This window comes from Fusarium oxysporum, chromosome 13 (genome assembly GCF_000149955.1).
Source record: "Fusarium oxysporum f. sp. lycopersici 4287 chromosome 13, whole genome shotgun sequence".
Classification (NCBI taxonomy): domain Eukaryota; kingdom Fungi; phylum Ascomycota; class Sordariomycetes; order Hypocreales; family Nectriaceae; genus Fusarium; species Fusarium oxysporum.
Window position 1 is genome coordinate 908,933 of NC_030998.1, and position 15,232 is coordinate 924,164.

Here is a 15,232-nt window from a genome sequence, read left to right on the forward strand (position 1 = left end):
ACGGCTTGCAATTTGCTAAGCCAACATCTTCTGGCTGGCCTACCCCCAAGGCAGCTAAGTAGGCCAGGATAGCAAAATCCAGAGCGATCAAGGGTTACATAATAATTTTGGCGTGATTTAGTTCTCTTTTTATGCTTTTCACTCTTGAGATTCTTTATCCCGGTGTCCAGTGTCTTTGATCCACAGCGGGGAGTAACGGAAACAGTACTGTGATTTATAATTAATTACTTTCAGATTTAAACGTCCATCATATCTCTCCGTTTAACTGACTCGAATTGGTGATTCTGGAAATTGCATTTATGAAGAGGTCGATTTCCTGATCCGGCATGCCGCGAGTACAGGGTAGCCAGCAGCCATCCTTAGACCCTGCACCTCATACTTCAATTAGAGTTGCTTAAAGACATAATAAGCAGTCACAGCAGTTCCCTGGGCGGGTCTTCTGTTTACTTTGTGGACTGGAAAAATGTATATAATATTCTTCTATAGTAGATTTGATACTCCGGTCTGAGCCTCCTCCACCGAGCATGTATTTAGACAAACCCTCAACACCACTGACCACTTTTTTACAAGTGCCTTGCATGAGAAAAAACAAGGGTGACTCTTGATGACATTCAATTTTATAAGGATAACCAAACCAGGTGCAAGTCTAAGCCGGCGCCTTAGCGCCTGATGAAGCGCAGGTCGTACGCTGGGGGTGTCAACATGAACTGTTCCGAGCCAGTAGAAGCCCTCACTTTCGCCTGCTCCTGGGTCTCGCCCGGCTCGGGCACGACCTCCCAGCGGAAGTTCATGATCATATGTGCCAGGAAGCACACCATTGTTACCTCTGCAAAGCGTTTGCCAATGCACTGACGCGAGCCGGACGAGTAGCCAATGAAGTCTTCGTATGAGACCTGCGTGGTTGGGAATGTTAGTACCTGATTCAAAAGTTTCTTTTCCGTCTGAACAGAGAGAGGAGAGGGGGAATATAAACGTACGGTCACCTTCTTGTTGCCGTTCACATCTTCAGTCTCGCGAAGATGGCGTGTTGGGTTGTATGTTTGCGGGTCTTCCCACTTGAACGGGTTGACCCCAAACGCCGCCGTATCGAGGTGCACGCGCGTGCCCTTGGGAATGGCAACGGTGTGTTGGTGTACCTTGGCCTCAGATGGGTTGGCGGCGTCACCATCCCACGTTGTGTAGCTAAGCGTGGTGTCGCGGGAGGCCACGCGCGTCATCTGCATGGCCAGATCGCGCATGCGGAGTGATTCAATAGTAGCTGCAAGGACCAGAGGGAAGTTTGCCATTTCCTCGTAACCGAAATACTTCAGTGGCTTCGCGTCGCCCACGCTTTCGTCCTCGTCCAGGGGAAGAGTATCCACCTTACTGACCTCGGCATATAGCTTTTCTTGCCAATCGGTGTTCCTGGCGAGCAGTGACAAGACCCAAGTCAGGGTATGAGAGGATGTTTCGTGACCGGTTCTGGGCGAGCCATGTGTTAGTCAGAGCATACACGATATAATGCAACGTCGAGTGCCTTATAAACTTACACCATGAAAGAGAAAATGTTGCCTTGGACTTCCTTGTCTGATAGCCCAACATTGGGCGCCACGTATCCCTTCTCGGCCTTCTCAGCCTTCTCCACGTCATTCTGGGAATCGACCAGCGCATCGATGAGGTTCCTGTACTTTCTCGGCCGGCCTTGAACCTCGGTGTTATCTTTCATGTCCTCGATTCTTTGCCTTGTCTCAGCCTGCGCATTTTTAATGTGGGCGACGAGGGATCGCTGCGCCCAGCCAGCGCGACGTAAATACAATGAAGGACTCCATTCCAGGAACCACAGCGGTAGCATGGTCTGTACAAATGGCGAATCCCACACCACTTTCAGCGTCTCGGCGAATGGCATCAGGTCGCTTTTCGTGTTGCGTTGCGACTCCTCAGCCGGATCCCAGGGTATGTCAATGTCGAACCACGAGGCGCCGATGGCACCTAGTGTCACTTTCAGCATGGTTGATTTCATGTCTCGTACAATGGGAGCTGTCTCCGAGTTGGCGGCTGCTGGATAGACGCCCTCTTCTCGGAGCAAAGCCCGCCACATATTGCACATGTTATGCCACCCGTTCTCCATAAGCTCGTTGTTAAACACTGCTTTAACGACGCGCTTGTGTCTTTCATGCTGGGCGCCGTTCTGTGTCGAGGCGAGCTGCAGTCCAAAGGTATTCAGCATGCGATAGCGGATCTTCTCAAGCGGCTTGAGAAAGATGTCGCCGTTGCGGCCAATTTCGCGAAAGATCTTTGGCGATCCAAAGAGGTAGGCGACCCCATTGGGAGACGACTGGTAACGGGATTCCCACGTCAGTACCTGTTCTTTCTAGAAAATCGGGAGGGGTCACTCACGGCCTCGGTAATGACGATCATGTCGGAGCGCGCATTGGCGAACTTCTTGAAAGGATCCTTGAGGGTAAACTTCTCCATGGGTACCAGGACGGGGACGCGAGGATACCATGAGCGAATGACGGACTCGAAGATCATAATGCCGCTGTGTATTGCGGGATGGCCATTGCGGCGGACCTTGAGGACGGTGCGCGCATATGTCACGAGCCATTGGAGCAGGATGATGATAGGAAGGCCAATAGCGCCGATGAGCAGGAGAGGAGAGGCCATGGTGAAGTGAAGACTGAGGCTTGTCTCAGTGACAATGAAGGTGAATCGAATTGGGTCGTCAGCAGTAGTCGATCAGACTTGATTCCTCAGAGGTCTTCGCAAAGGAGCTTTAGATTGTCCTTACAAGAATGTTCAGGACTGTTACTTTCACCTTTGGTACGACCAAGACCAGCTGGGCTTTTCTCTCCTGAAGTACTGATATAGTGCCAATGAATATGGATATGCCCGAAGTAATGTCGTGCCCAAATATTATCGGTCCCGATTATGCTTATGCTGCTCGTGGCCGTCAGCTGTGTCATCACCAGGCAGGGCGGAGGTCTGCCCGGAGCAGCAATTTGGAGGAGGTGAGGCGGGGCCAAAGCAACGGGGCGGAAGTGAGCCCGAAGCGGCAAGTGTCCATCGGCCAGCTGCCAGTCTGAACGCACTGCCTGTCAGCACTGGATGCGCGTCTGACACCCGGAAGCCGAGAGGCTGTACTCTCACTCACAGCATCCTGCCCAAGACAGACTCTGAAAGTCATGCAGTACATACGGGCAAGAAGGAGTGTTGGCAACTACAGGGGCCCGACTCAGAACATGTCACCTTGAATTATCTCGTGGCTGTATCAAGCGTTATGGGGTCTTGATGTTGTACATCGTTGTCCTTGTATAACTACTATGTAACAATATTCTCCCCTCCCCTGGAGAGGGTTTTCTGCATTTGACCTGGCTGTCTGAAATGTCTACCGAAATAATTACTCCATGCTTGTCTATTCCAATAGTAGTCCTTTTAGCCAGTCTAAATAAACTCCACACAACTAATTTTATAGTGAGACAAGGCATCAAGGAAAGTGACGAAATGACAAGGAGATAAGAAGTTTGTTAGACCTCTTCCGCAGAGCCTGGACCAGCCTCTCATGCCAAGGCCACGCGTTTGCGCTTATTGTTCCCTCAGCCATGGTGATCAGATTGCTGAGCCTTGTCACGCGGGACTTGATCAGGCTGATAACCAGTTCCATCTCGTCGTCGTCGTCGATCTGCCATGCACCCACCCCAGGCTGCAGCAACTGGGACGATCGGGACAGGGATGACACCTCCAGCCCCGCGCGTGATGGTGCTTCCATGGCGTGCATGTCTACGGCAGCAGCGGTGACGTTGGAACTGATCCTGTTTACGTCATCATCGCTTCTGCCGCAAACAAAACGCTCGACCGCCACCAGACTAGTTAATATGCGATCGCACATGGTAATTATCAGCATGACAAAGTCCGGGCGGGACCAGCAGGTGCTGCACTGGACAAGGGAGTCGCAACGAAGCAGTATCGTCTTCTGACGCTTCAGGATCGTTTGCTGGGTCATAAGAGGCGTTGTTGAATGGTATGTTGTCGCGCCTGTCCCTGACTCTGACCCTGACCACGATGGCCCAGACGAGTATGAAGAGCCGGCTGACGTAGAGTTGGGACTTGATGCCGCCGATGGGCCAGCGATGGGATCGCCCCAGACGAGCTGAGCCTGCATGGCCTCGTAGATGCTCACGGCTGTCATCATGCAGCAGCAAGATGAAGATGAAGAGTTGGAGGTGGCAGCTGAGTCTGGTGGTGTTGAGGAATGAGCCGTACTAGGCCGAGCCTCATTTGTGACTCTATTACTGCCTTGTGCACTGCTGGGCGCCACCGTTGTAGGGATGTGCGACTCATCCATCAGAAAATCCATCGGGTCAATCCCGTATTCAAAGAGGCTATCTGCCGACGACGATGAGTATACAGATGTGTGATTGCTCTGCTTGCTACTGTCTCCTCGAGCGGTCAACGCTTCGGCGGTAACACCAACACCGCTGCGGCCTGCCCGACTTTTCGCGGCAGCCGTAGGCGTGGGACCGGCCACCTTGCCAAAGAAGTCCGGATCGAACTGCGGAAAGACAGCCGGAATCTGTCCAAGGGAGTCCGGGAAGAGGGTGCTGAGAAAAAGTTGCTGTGCATCTTCTAGGCCCACGTCTGGCCCTGTTGCGATGCTGTTGGTGTTGTTGTCCCGAAGCGAGGGCTGCGAGGCTGTTACGACCCTTGATTGGTCCTTGGGGGATGATAAATGTGTTGATAATGGCGATGATTGTCTCATTGACTGCGCTCGAGACGAGCGTTTGTGTCTCCTCGCCTGGTTCGACTGCTTATGTTGGTTGACGACTGTGTTGTTGTTGTTGCCGTCATCGTCGTCATCCTCATCTTCGTTCCGTGACTTTGAACCACCACTAGCGGCGCTGGATGTCCGCCGTTGAGGCCTCGAGATGACCAAGTACTCGCATTTCCGGTTCTTGGCAACGCATAGCATACAGCCGTTCTCACCGCTCACGCACTTGGACTAAAGGCAACGCAAACGTCAAATCAGTCTCGTTGTCGTCAAGTGAAGATGGAAAAAGAGGTCTCTACGGTTTATCCATCGAGACTCCCCGCACTGGATAATGATGATGAATGTGAATGGCCGCGATGTGACCTACCTTTTGTCCGCGGCATCTCTCACAAGCAGTGCGCATGGACGTCCTGTCCTTGTCAAATGGCGGGGCAATCTCCACGCTGAGGAGTCGGTCTCCATCACCAAACGTTTGCCGTAGGGTACTAAACATGATGATCTACAGTCCAGGTAGATTTTCTGGATAAATTATCGAACAGACAGGATCAGCAGTATATGTAATATGCTGGATCAGGCAATGACTGTGACTGTATACAAGTGGATGGTGGTGAACTTGATCATCCTCCCCATGCATGCCTGTGTTCCCCACGCCTCTCCCTTGTGCTTTTAGCCGAGCTTACAATTACACACTGGCCTACTGGGTTGCAGATTGCAAAGGATTATCAAATAAAGTCGGAGCACGGTTCGCCAAGTTGTCCTGCGCGATTTCGTACTTGCAGATCATGCTCACCTTCCAGATTCCATGAACCAACCTTCTAGACCCCGAAAATCAAACCCTGAAAAGTTCCCTAGCCCCAAGGGCTGCGGGTCCACCCGCCGGGTGCCAAGTGCCGCCCCATTCAACTTCCGTTTCAGTACACCTAAGCCCCTGAGTTCGGCAGTGGGTCGCCGACTAGGTGTGCTGAGAGCTTAATCTCACCAATCTGATATCAGCGCGTTTACTCCGTCTAGGGGCGGGAATCTCTCGATTTCAGTGGACATCCCGGTCGGTACCTGGAGAGGCCTTTTACCCTGTGGCCAATCCAGTATCTAGTTAAAACGGGGCCAACAGGGAACCAAGCTCCACTGTTGAAGATACAGGGTTTCAGATGTAAGCACTATTCTCTAAGTGCATTCCTGCTCGTATTCCTCTGCACTGCGCCTCTGGGAGAAAAATACACGACCCTTGAACGTAGCTTACACGAAATTCACGTGTGATCCACCGATTTCGGGTTATTTTTTATTTTCCCCTCTAGACTTCCTATACGAGTATGTGCCGTTGCCAGGGACTGATAAGGACCATGCAGAACGGAACATATTGAGGCTCACGTCAGCTGACCGGAGTGTTATTGCTTACGACCTTTCGGGGGTTTGTCCGGCACTGATAATAAGCAACGGGATCAAGCCTCAAACGGAGGAATTCGTTGCTAGTGCCGGCACATGAACGCTTTCACAACGTTTTCATTCCTTTTCCGTAGAGGCGGCATATTTCCCAATGCAGACATCAGAGCTCCAGCCTGCATGAGCAGATCCCTCGGCAGACGCCACGCCTTAAATGTACCAGAGATCTGCTGCTGCATTATATGATGCTTCCATACATTAACAATTTTCAGACGCGAGCATGAACTTGACTTGAGATTACTCATTTAGTATAGAACATCCAAATCTAACAACAGAGTGGCATCATGGTCAAATTCGATAGTGGTTCTGAGTCCGAGATGACGAACGGGGACGAGCTTCATATCAACGCCAAACATGAGATCAAACCCAGGATGGCCAACGGGAACGGGGTCCACAACGTCCCCGAACATGACCAATTTCAAGATCATGCCGAGATGGAGGTTCTCATGCTTCCCGACCTCTTTAGCTCACTCATGTCGGTCCCAGCCCGTGAGAACCCCAACTATGCCAGCGTCAAAGCCGAAGCTGACGAGTGGATTGCCTCGTAAGTTGCACCCCGCGCATCAAGCAGACCTCCTTGAAGAGTCAACCCTGACTGACTGTGTAAAGCGTGATCAACGCCGATGCCAAGTGGGCCAGCAGAAACAAACGGGTTGACTTCACCTATCTTGCAAGCATCTGGGCTCCCGACTGCAGCGCATTCGCCTTACGTACGTCAACCGATTGGAACTCGTGGGCCTTCCTGTTCGACGATCAGTTCGACGAAGGCCACCTGTCCAATGATCTGGATGGCGCCGTGAATGAGATTGCCAGGACACGTGAGATCATGGAGGGTACTGCCCCGCGGTATACCGCCGACTCAGAACACCCTATTCGGTATGTGTTCCAGACATTGTGCGATCGCGTGAAGCAAAGCCCAGAAGGTTTCTACGCGGGAAAGCCATCGTCAGACCGCTTCTACAGGCGCTGGATGTGGGCACACGAGCTCTACTGGGAGGGGCTGGTTGCGCAGGTTCGGACAAATGTGGAGGGTCGGTCCTTCACACGTGGTCCGGACGAATACCTGGCCATGCGCCGGGGCTCTCTCGGCGCCTATCCTGCGCTGGTCAACAATGAATGGGCCTATGGGATTGACTTGCCCGAGGAGGTAGCGGATCATCCTTTAGTGTTCGAGATCATGGTCATCATCAGCGACCAGATCCTGTTAGTCAACGACATTCTCTCCTACGAGAAGGACCTTCGCCTCGGGGTTGACCACAATATGGTCCGCCTGCTCAAGGCCAAGGGGCTCTCAACCCAGCAGGCCATCAACGAGGTCGGAGTTATGATCAACGACTGTTACAGACGCTATTACAGAGCACTATCGGAGCTCCCATGCTTCGGCGAGGAGGCCGACCGCGCGCTCCTCGGCTATCTCGAGGTCGAGAAGAACCATGCTCTCGGTAGCCTGCTCTGGAGCTACAAGACGGGCCGGTATTTTAAGAGTAAGGAGGATGGTGCTCGGGTCAGGAAAACGCGAGAGTTGCTTATACCAAAGAAGATGGCGGTGTTGTAAGGTTGCGAGCGAATCGAGATACAATGGTAGTAGATCAGAGAGATAGCTAGACAGACTTTTCGAATATATTGAGCGCATATGCATATTCCTACTTAGAAGGTTGTTTTGCCAGGTCACTTACGGCAAGAGGTCGTCTAACGATTCGCCAGGTCCTAATCTTGAGATTGCTTTGGTTTGGAGATGAAGAGACGTAAGATCGAATCATTCACAGCATGTCATATTGGGTTATGGTGTGGATAGCTAGTATGCTGCCTGAGGTGTGTTTTGAGAATGTTACTTTGAGTTGATAGACCTGATAGCTAATGGTGGCATTTCGTGCCTTACCTCGACAGCATGGACATGACTGTTTGGGCGGAAATGTAGTCTTTTTGTAACTGCATTCCTTTCCCAGGTTGAAAGCTCAACAAGCAGACTTGAATATTGCAATGCATATCAAGACAATGGTCACACACAAACTCAGCCTTCTATGTTCTGTAATGGCACATACCCAACCTCTTCCTCCTTGCCTCTGCGTCCCGTCATCTCCCTCACCCAGCCGACGATTCCCCTTCCCCATATCCACCTCTCCGCCTTGGGCTCCCTGCCGCCGTTCTTCGCCACCTCGTTCATCCAAACAGGCCTTGTCCAGGAGTTGAGCATCAGACTGCTGACCACCACCGTCACACTGCTGAACGCCATCGCAAGACTCGCCATTATAGGATGCACGCTAAGCCCGAACGGAAGGAAGAAGCCCATGGCAATCGGGAGGCCGATAGCGTTATAGATGCATGCCCATCCGAGGTTTATCTTGATACGGCGGAAGATGGTGCGCGTAAGCGCCAGCGAAGCAGGTATTATCATAAGCTCTGTCGGCCTCATAAGCACCATATCCGCCGCCTCCATCGCGACATCTGTTCCGCTTGCCATAGCAATGCCCACGTCCGCCGTTACAAGTGCCGGGGAGTCGTTAATGCCGTCGCCAATCATGCCGACAACCTCGCCACGGTCCTGGATCTCTTGTACGATAGCCTGCTTCTGATCGGGGCTAACACCGGCGTAAACATTGTTGACATCGATACCCACGGCAGAGGCGACGGCGAGTGCGGTAGACCGTTGGTCGCCGGTCACTATGGCGGTCTTTATGCCCATACGGTGCAGGACCGAGATAGTCGCTGCAGCATCCTCTTTGATTGTGTCAGACAGGCACACATGGCCCGAATAAAGCCCGTCAATGGCAACGAAGATGTTGGTGGTTCCAGCGCTGCGGGGATTGCTCTTGGCCTGCGATGTGCCCTCGCCAACCGACATGTTAAGCTTCTCGGCGGCCTCTACAGCATCCTCGGGGACATCGATACCACTATCCTTCAAGAATATGAGGTTGCCAACCAGTACCATGTATCGTGACCGGTTCGCGATAGCTGGCTCGACAGTCACACTGACACCCTTCCCCACAACCGCTTTGAAGTCTCCGACGCTGCCATCAATGGTTTCTTCGGGCGCCATACCTAGCTCGTTCTTTGCAGCGCCCAGGATAGCCTTGCCCACAGGATGTTCACTCCCCATCTCTGCTAGACCAACGATGGACCACCAAAGTCGTTTACTGACCTCGCTTCTTGTCCATTGCGGGACGAGACCTATGCTGGCCACGCTCATCTTACCATAAGTTATGGTGCCAGTTTTATCGAGGACAACCTGCGTGACCTTGGTTATACGTTCCAGGACAGCACCGCCCTTTATCAGAATTCCGTTTTCTGCACCGACTCCGGTGCCAACCATCACGGCCGTGGGCGTAGCTAGTCCAAGAGCACACGGACAAGCAAAGACAATGACGGAGATACACAACTTAACGCAGACTACGACCTTGCCGCCGCTATTATCTTCGAGGAAGATCTCCGGAGGGTGGGATAAAACATGACATAGGACCATCCATACAAGGAACGTACCAAGACCGAGGATAAGAATCATGGGAACAAAGTAGCCGGCTATTGTATCAACAAGTTGCTGAATAGGGGCGCGAGCGGTTTGTGCGTCTTGCACTAGCTTGACAATCTGACTTAGCTGGGTATCATGGCCAGCTCGAGTAACACGGACGTCGACCCGCCCATCACCGTTAACAGTGCCGGCGACGATACTATCACCCATGTACTTCTGAGCAGGCATAGCTTCTCCAGTAACCATACTTTCGTCAACAAATGTAGTGCCTCGAACCAGAATGCCATCTGCTGGAATTTTGTCACCGGGCCGGATGACCACAATATCGTCAACCTCAAGCAGCTCTGTTGGGATGGCCTTTTCCTCCCAAGCAGAGACGCCAGGTTCATGAGTCCGAGGTGTCTTGGGCGTTGGGGGCTCGTCAGATGATTTTGCCCAGCTCTCTGCTGCCTTTTCCACAGCGATCGGGTCAGCATAGATGGTAGCTTTGGACGGAGCTAGTGACATAAGACGAGACAGCGCCTTAGAAGTCTGGCCTTTGGCCCGGTTCTCCAGCCACCGAGACAGTGTGATGAATGTGATGAGCATGGTGCATGTGTCGAAGATCGTGGAAGGTTTAGAGTGCGGCTCAAGAAGGACGGAGATCAGCATGGAGAAGACGCTAAAGAGGAAGGCACATGATGTGCCGAGAACGACGAGAACATCCATTGTTGGCGATCTATGTTTAAGAGACTTATACCCAGAGATATAGAATCGCTTGCCAATGCCGAATTGAACAGGCAATGTGAGAACGAGACATACAATGTCACCCAGGAATAGACCAGGTATGAGTTCGAAACGTCCAATGTCTATCACTGAGAAGGCCATAGGAATAATCATGCCGATGAGGAGAACGGGGATCGCGAAGGCAAGTGACGTCCTGAACGCTGTCCGCCACTCGGTAATCTCGCGCGTTTTGGCCAGCGACTCAAGCTGCGCGTTGTTATCCTCGCCACTTGCAACGAGGGCATTCAAGCCCTGCACCTCTATAGCCTCAACAATGCCACGAAGTCCTATAGTCCTGGGCTGGTAGATGACTGTCAGGCGGTCCGTACTGAGGCTGAGAGATGCGGATCGGATGCCCTGGACTGCAATGAGGCCTTCCTCCAGAAGCTGGGCAGTAGTCGCATCTTTGCAGCCGAAGACCTTGAACTGAGCGCTTGTCGTATCTCCTCCCTGATGGATCGAGTCGCGCTGCGTCGATAAAATAGTAACATCAAACCCGCGATCGTCGATAATCTCGGCTATCTTCTCCGGCGAAAGCTTCGTCTCGTCATAAGTGATAACGGCTCGTTCCGCCAAAAGGCTAATGTTGAACTTGAGCACGCCGGCCACGCCACTGAAGCCAGCTTCAACGGCGGACGTGCAGGCGCCACATGTCATGCCCTCTATGGCGAAAGTGGTCGTCGCAGTTGTCGTTGCAGACTCAGCTTCACTCCCAATCGCAGTGCTCTGGTCGGAGAAGTGGTTGTTCAATCGAGTAGTCGCGGGGTTGGGACGATCGGTCGAGAGAACCTCAGCATCAAACCCACGGTCCTCGATGATCTCCTGTATCTTCTCGGCAGGTATGATGTCTGGGTCATGCGTGACAACGGCGCGCTCCATTACGAGGCTGACGGAGACTGTTCCGACGCCGTCAACGCCTTTGAAGCCGGATTCAACTGCCGACGTGCAAGAACCGCATCTGTTGAGGTTACAGAGTTAGCTTTAGAGAACGAAATGAACGAAGGTAAGAGTTGGCGACGCACGTCATGCCGCCGATCTGCAGCGTGGTTGTTGCCAGATGTGCGCTCGTGGGCGCTGGAAGCCTGCTGGCACTGGCATTTCTGTCATCGCCATCTTCCGGCAGACGCATATAGGTTTGTCCCATCGCAGCGACAGCGACAACGACAGCAAGCAGTTCTCAGGGCTTTTGGTCGTGGAGTTGGTGTAGTGGAGGGCCTCGCAAGCGCGCCAGGCCACTAGTGTACCAGCTGGGACGCTAAATGGATCTTCGGGATGCCGTCAGATCACGGTAACTAGGATGAGTACGGGGGTGTCGTTTGCTGAGAGGTGCACTGAGAAGACCGGCTTCTTCAGGCGGAGAGTAAGCGATGAGGGGATGCGATTGTGAGATTGTAAGCCAGAAGAGAAAGGAGAAGGAGAAAGAGGAGAAATCCTGCTTCTGGGTGACACAACAGAAGGTCGCAGGCTGTCCGATAATTGAGATTGGGGGCGGGCGCTTAGGTACCTTAGTCTAAAGAGTACCCCTGTCTCGGTACTGGGGTCCTGTCGCGATCCACTTCCATCTCACCTCAGACGCTGCAAGGTAGTTAACGGCAGCGGACCTGAAACGGCAATGTCCCGTCCCGTTGACCCTCTTTGCTTTTTGCGGCGGCCTGGCTTCCCTAGCTTCCGCCCTACCAAGCCACACGTTCCCTTCCTAGTGCAGTGCCCCCGGCATGGAATTAGCATATGCTACCAAATGACAATGACGGGCTTTGCCTCACTTGGGTTGGAGTGAGGCAGACATTATCTTCCTTCTTCTGGCATTCTCCCGGATAAAATAAGGCTGAGCATGTCCGCCAATCTCCATTGTGAAGAACCAAGGCCTCTTACATTGGATCATCTGTCCCAATTGGATAAGTGTTGTACGTGACACTATATGTACAGCTTGTTCTAGATTGCGACTTTTACGACACCTCCGCTTCACCCTTATTGCATGTTTATCGTCTATCATTTCATCTTCTGCCATACCATTCATATGTGCTTTGGTCGCCATGGCCATCGATATTGATCATCAGAACCCCTCCGACGTCTTGAAACTGAAGACACCGGCTGTCACCATAGCTGGATCAGACGTCTCGTTCGACGACACCATGTCGACGAGATCCTCCCGCTCCAGTGTCCCGAGCGAGATGACGGGCCCTCCCGCCGCAGATGACAAAACGGAAGACTCTGAAGAGACCAAAGTCTCCGAGACTTCCAACAGAATTTTGGACGTCATTCTAGAATACTCTCTTCACAAGTTCGACAGCACCGAGGAACTGCATAGTGCCGGCAGGCCTAAGTTCCTAGCCGTCGTCTCACGCTTTGTCAGAGCACGGCAAAAGGTGGTCATGTGTCTACCGGCATTCCCGTTCAAGTCAGCAAATAAGGTCGAAAAGGTTCTGGGTACCCTCCCAGATAAGGCTGAAGAGTTGGCACTTGCTAGACTAAACTCCATATGTGTCACCATTGGCCAATTCTATGAGCCTGGCGCAGAGCTGACTGTCATCTCAGACGGCCTGGTTTACAATGGTTCGTTCATCCTCTGCATTCCTCACTCGAAACAAGGTGACAACTCTCACGGCTACTGGCACATCACTGACACTTCTTCTTGAATCGTCATCTAGACTTGCTAGGAATTTCTGACCAGGAGACCTGGCGTTACGGGTCGGCGCTACGGGCCATGGCCGAGCGCAAGGCCTTCTCTCATCTCTCATTCTCCCGCCTACAGGATTTGGTCGCAGTGAAGGGCCTGCCCAATGACCTTAATGAGCTCACGTACGTTGCAAACGCAACTAACTTCCGCCGGACCCTGTTCAACAAGTATGGCCGGGACGGCGATCTTGACATTGACCATGAAATCGCCACAAATCCGGACACGCTCGGGACGTACAAGGGGTACTGCCGCTTCCTCAAGTCAGATCTGCAGCACATTTTCGGCCCAGCTAAGAGCAGTGCCAAGTACAGGAAGGATGTCAAGTACCTCGCCAAGCAAATGCTGATCCGGGGATACGTAAGTTTCAAGTTCACTACTTCAGCCAGTCATTTCAATGCCTAGTCGAGTTCCCATAGCTAACAGAATCTCTCTTGTGATTAGGCTTTTGCGGGAGCCGTCAAAGCGCGCTTCCCGAACTATTTACGTCTCAGTATCCACCAGTCTACTGGAGAGCATAAGATTTCCATCAGCCTGCTCAACACCAAAAGCGGCTTTACGACGCCGTGGCATTGCAGCGTTGTATTGATGGCAGACGGTGAATGGCTTAGTGGCCTTACGGTCGACTTCAAAGCCGATCGGTTGCTGGAGCTCGTCGAGGAGGATGGCCGGCCGAGCTACTTCAGGGAGGTCCTCCGTCAGCGACCATACCTGATGGAGAACGCGAAGCCGCGTATAGTTATTCAACAGGAGCCACAGGCCCATAGGCCCAGGATACGCGCATCCTAGGTCCACCGAGCGCCTGTGCAGAACGAGTTGTGGTTGAGGTTATAGCTTTGACTGCTGTCATAGCCTGGAGTTGCAGGTGTACTAGGACCGCTCACCCTCACTTGTTCAGGACTAACTCCGACTTGAGGAGGCCTTGACGTGAATGGTTTAAGTATTTACGAACTAAGATAAGAACGTACAATTTTATGGACTTTTAGTAACTTATACAAGAATGAAACGAGATACCTACCCACTTCCGGACGTAGAAGGACACTGAGACGCACCGCCAAATCTCATGTGACATGCGAACTGTGGTGCTTATACAGCATGCTGATTCTTCTTGACATCTGTAACGGTAGCAAGTAGGAGACACTGGTCTAAGAACCTTGGCTACCTTGCAACCTTTGAATGCCAGACTTGGGTGTCCAAAGCCTGGCAGCTCATGTTGGTGCAGAAGGGCGAGTGATTTTGACCTGGTCGACCCCTACACTTGGAGCCCGCATAGGAGCCATTGACTATCGTGGCTGAGGGCTTGTATCACTACACAGAGCTTAGACTATCTAAAGCTTTAGCAAATGTCTGGTGTTCTGGAGCAACATGAGACCTTCGCCATTAAGACTATTCTGAGAATGAAAATGCCCTGATCCAGGCCAGCTTGAGGTCCAACGTCGCCAAACGCTATATCCCCAGCATTTTGGGTAGTCCTCATCGAGCACGCTTTTTCCAGTGCTCTGAAGATAAGGGGGCATATTTGGGTGCTGTCGAGAAAATGGATCTGCGGTCTCCTGGCAGTTATCTTGACTATTTAGGGAATATCTAAATTCAACAGCCATCTCAGCCCCTTTTCAACATCCTAGGTATTGCTAGGAGCAGAGCTGTCATTCCTGACAATTGTAACTTGCCGAATGTAGTTGATTGCATTCAGGAAGCCGCTGAAATTCCGGCTAAGCTGCTCACGTTGGATCAGTGAAACCGGACGTCCGATATTGTTGGTGATAAGTTTATATGGGAGGAGTTTATCGAGCTCGTTGAGGACGTCACTGTAACGTTGTCGGCTTATCTTCATGAATACCGTGCAAGCCCTCTGTTGGCTCTACTACAAGCGACGAACTTGGCGTCAGGTCTGATTCCTTGCACTCTAATGCTTGATTTTGTTCAAAGTTTAACAGTTTTGATAATAGATATTCTAATGTGAAGGTTCATGTATCTTTGTCACCTTCTAGCTCTAACTCTTTATAGTTCTTATATACAGTCCTAAACTGTTGCCTGCTGGTACCGTAGAAAATCGCTCCATTGCTTAATCGGGAGCTTGCCCCTGGACACCAGAGCTAAAGAAATTCCGCCGGCCCACGAGACAACACCATGAGGGGGGCAG

General features: G+C 52.0%; 5 protein-coding genes across 5 annotated transcripts; 2 read left to right on the forward strand and 3 right to left on the reverse strand.

The window, feature by feature from the left end:
• Positions 1 to 659: 659 nt before the first annotated feature.
• FOXG_12223 (uncharacterized protein) lies at positions 660 to 2,729 on the reverse strand (the record flags this gene model as incomplete). Its single annotated transcript, XM_018391969.1, has 4 exons — positions 2,377 to 2,729; positions 1,530 to 2,314; positions 978 to 1,461; positions 660 to 893 (listed from the first exon to the last, which is right to left on the reverse strand). Exons 1-4 carry the CDS (start codon positions 2,641 to 2,643, stop codon positions 660 to 662), a joined length of 1,770 nt encoding a protein of 589 aa, XP_018250724.1. The 5' UTR covers positions 2,644 to 2,729.
• A 734-nt stretch (positions 2,730 to 3,463) lies between these two features.
• FOXG_12224 (uncharacterized protein) lies at positions 3,464 to 5,237 on the reverse strand (the record flags this gene model as incomplete). Its single annotated transcript, XM_018391970.1, has 2 exons — positions 3,464 to 4,975; positions 5,112 to 5,237. The coding sequence occupies 2 exons, from the start codon at positions 5,235 to 5,237 to the stop codon at positions 3,464 to 3,466; spliced, it is 1,638 nt and encodes a 545-aa protein (XP_018250725.1).
• An 849-nt stretch (positions 5,238 to 6,086) lies between these two features.
• On the forward strand, positions 6,087 to 7,739 carry FOXG_12225 (uncharacterized protein; the record flags this gene model as incomplete). The annotated part of the gene is made up of 2 exons (XM_018391971.1): positions 6,087 to 6,728; positions 6,794 to 7,739. The coding sequence occupies exons 1-2, from the start codon at positions 6,469 to 6,471 to the stop codon at positions 7,737 to 7,739; spliced, it is 1,206 nt and encodes a 401-aa protein (XP_018250726.1). The 5' UTR covers positions 6,087 to 6,468.
• Positions 7,740 to 7,897: 158 nt separating this feature from the next.
• Positions 7,898 to 11,879, reverse strand: FOXG_12226 (Cu2+-exporting ATPase). Its single transcript, XM_018391972.1, has 2 exons — positions 11,438 to 11,879; positions 7,898 to 11,373 (listed from the first exon to the last, which is right to left on the reverse strand). Exons 1-2 carry the CDS (start codon positions 11,557 to 11,559, stop codon positions 8,196 to 8,198), a joined length of 3,300 nt encoding a protein of 1,099 aa, XP_018250727.1. The 5' UTR covers positions 11,560 to 11,879; the 3' UTR covers positions 7,898 to 8,195.
• A 569-nt stretch (positions 11,880 to 12,448) lies between these two features.
• FOXG_12227 (uncharacterized protein) lies at positions 12,449 to 13,878 on the forward strand (the record flags this gene model as incomplete). Its single annotated transcript, XM_018391973.1, has 3 exons — positions 12,449 to 12,968; positions 13,064 to 13,449; positions 13,534 to 13,878. 3 exons carry the CDS (start codon positions 12,449 to 12,451, stop codon positions 13,876 to 13,878), a joined length of 1,251 nt encoding a protein of 416 aa, XP_018250728.1.
• Positions 13,879 to 15,232: the final 1,354 nt, after the last annotated feature.

Excerpts from the sequence above, each read along its gene's own strand:
- FOXG_12226 (XM_018391972.1), bottom strand. The coding sequence starts at position 11,559 with ATGGGACAAACCTATATGCGTCTGCCGGAAGATGGCGATGACAGAAAT. Across the intron at positions 11,374-11,437 it reads CTGCAGATCGGCGGCATGAC|ATGCGGTTCTTGCACGTCGG; the intron begins GTGCGTCGCCAA and ends TAACCTCAACAG.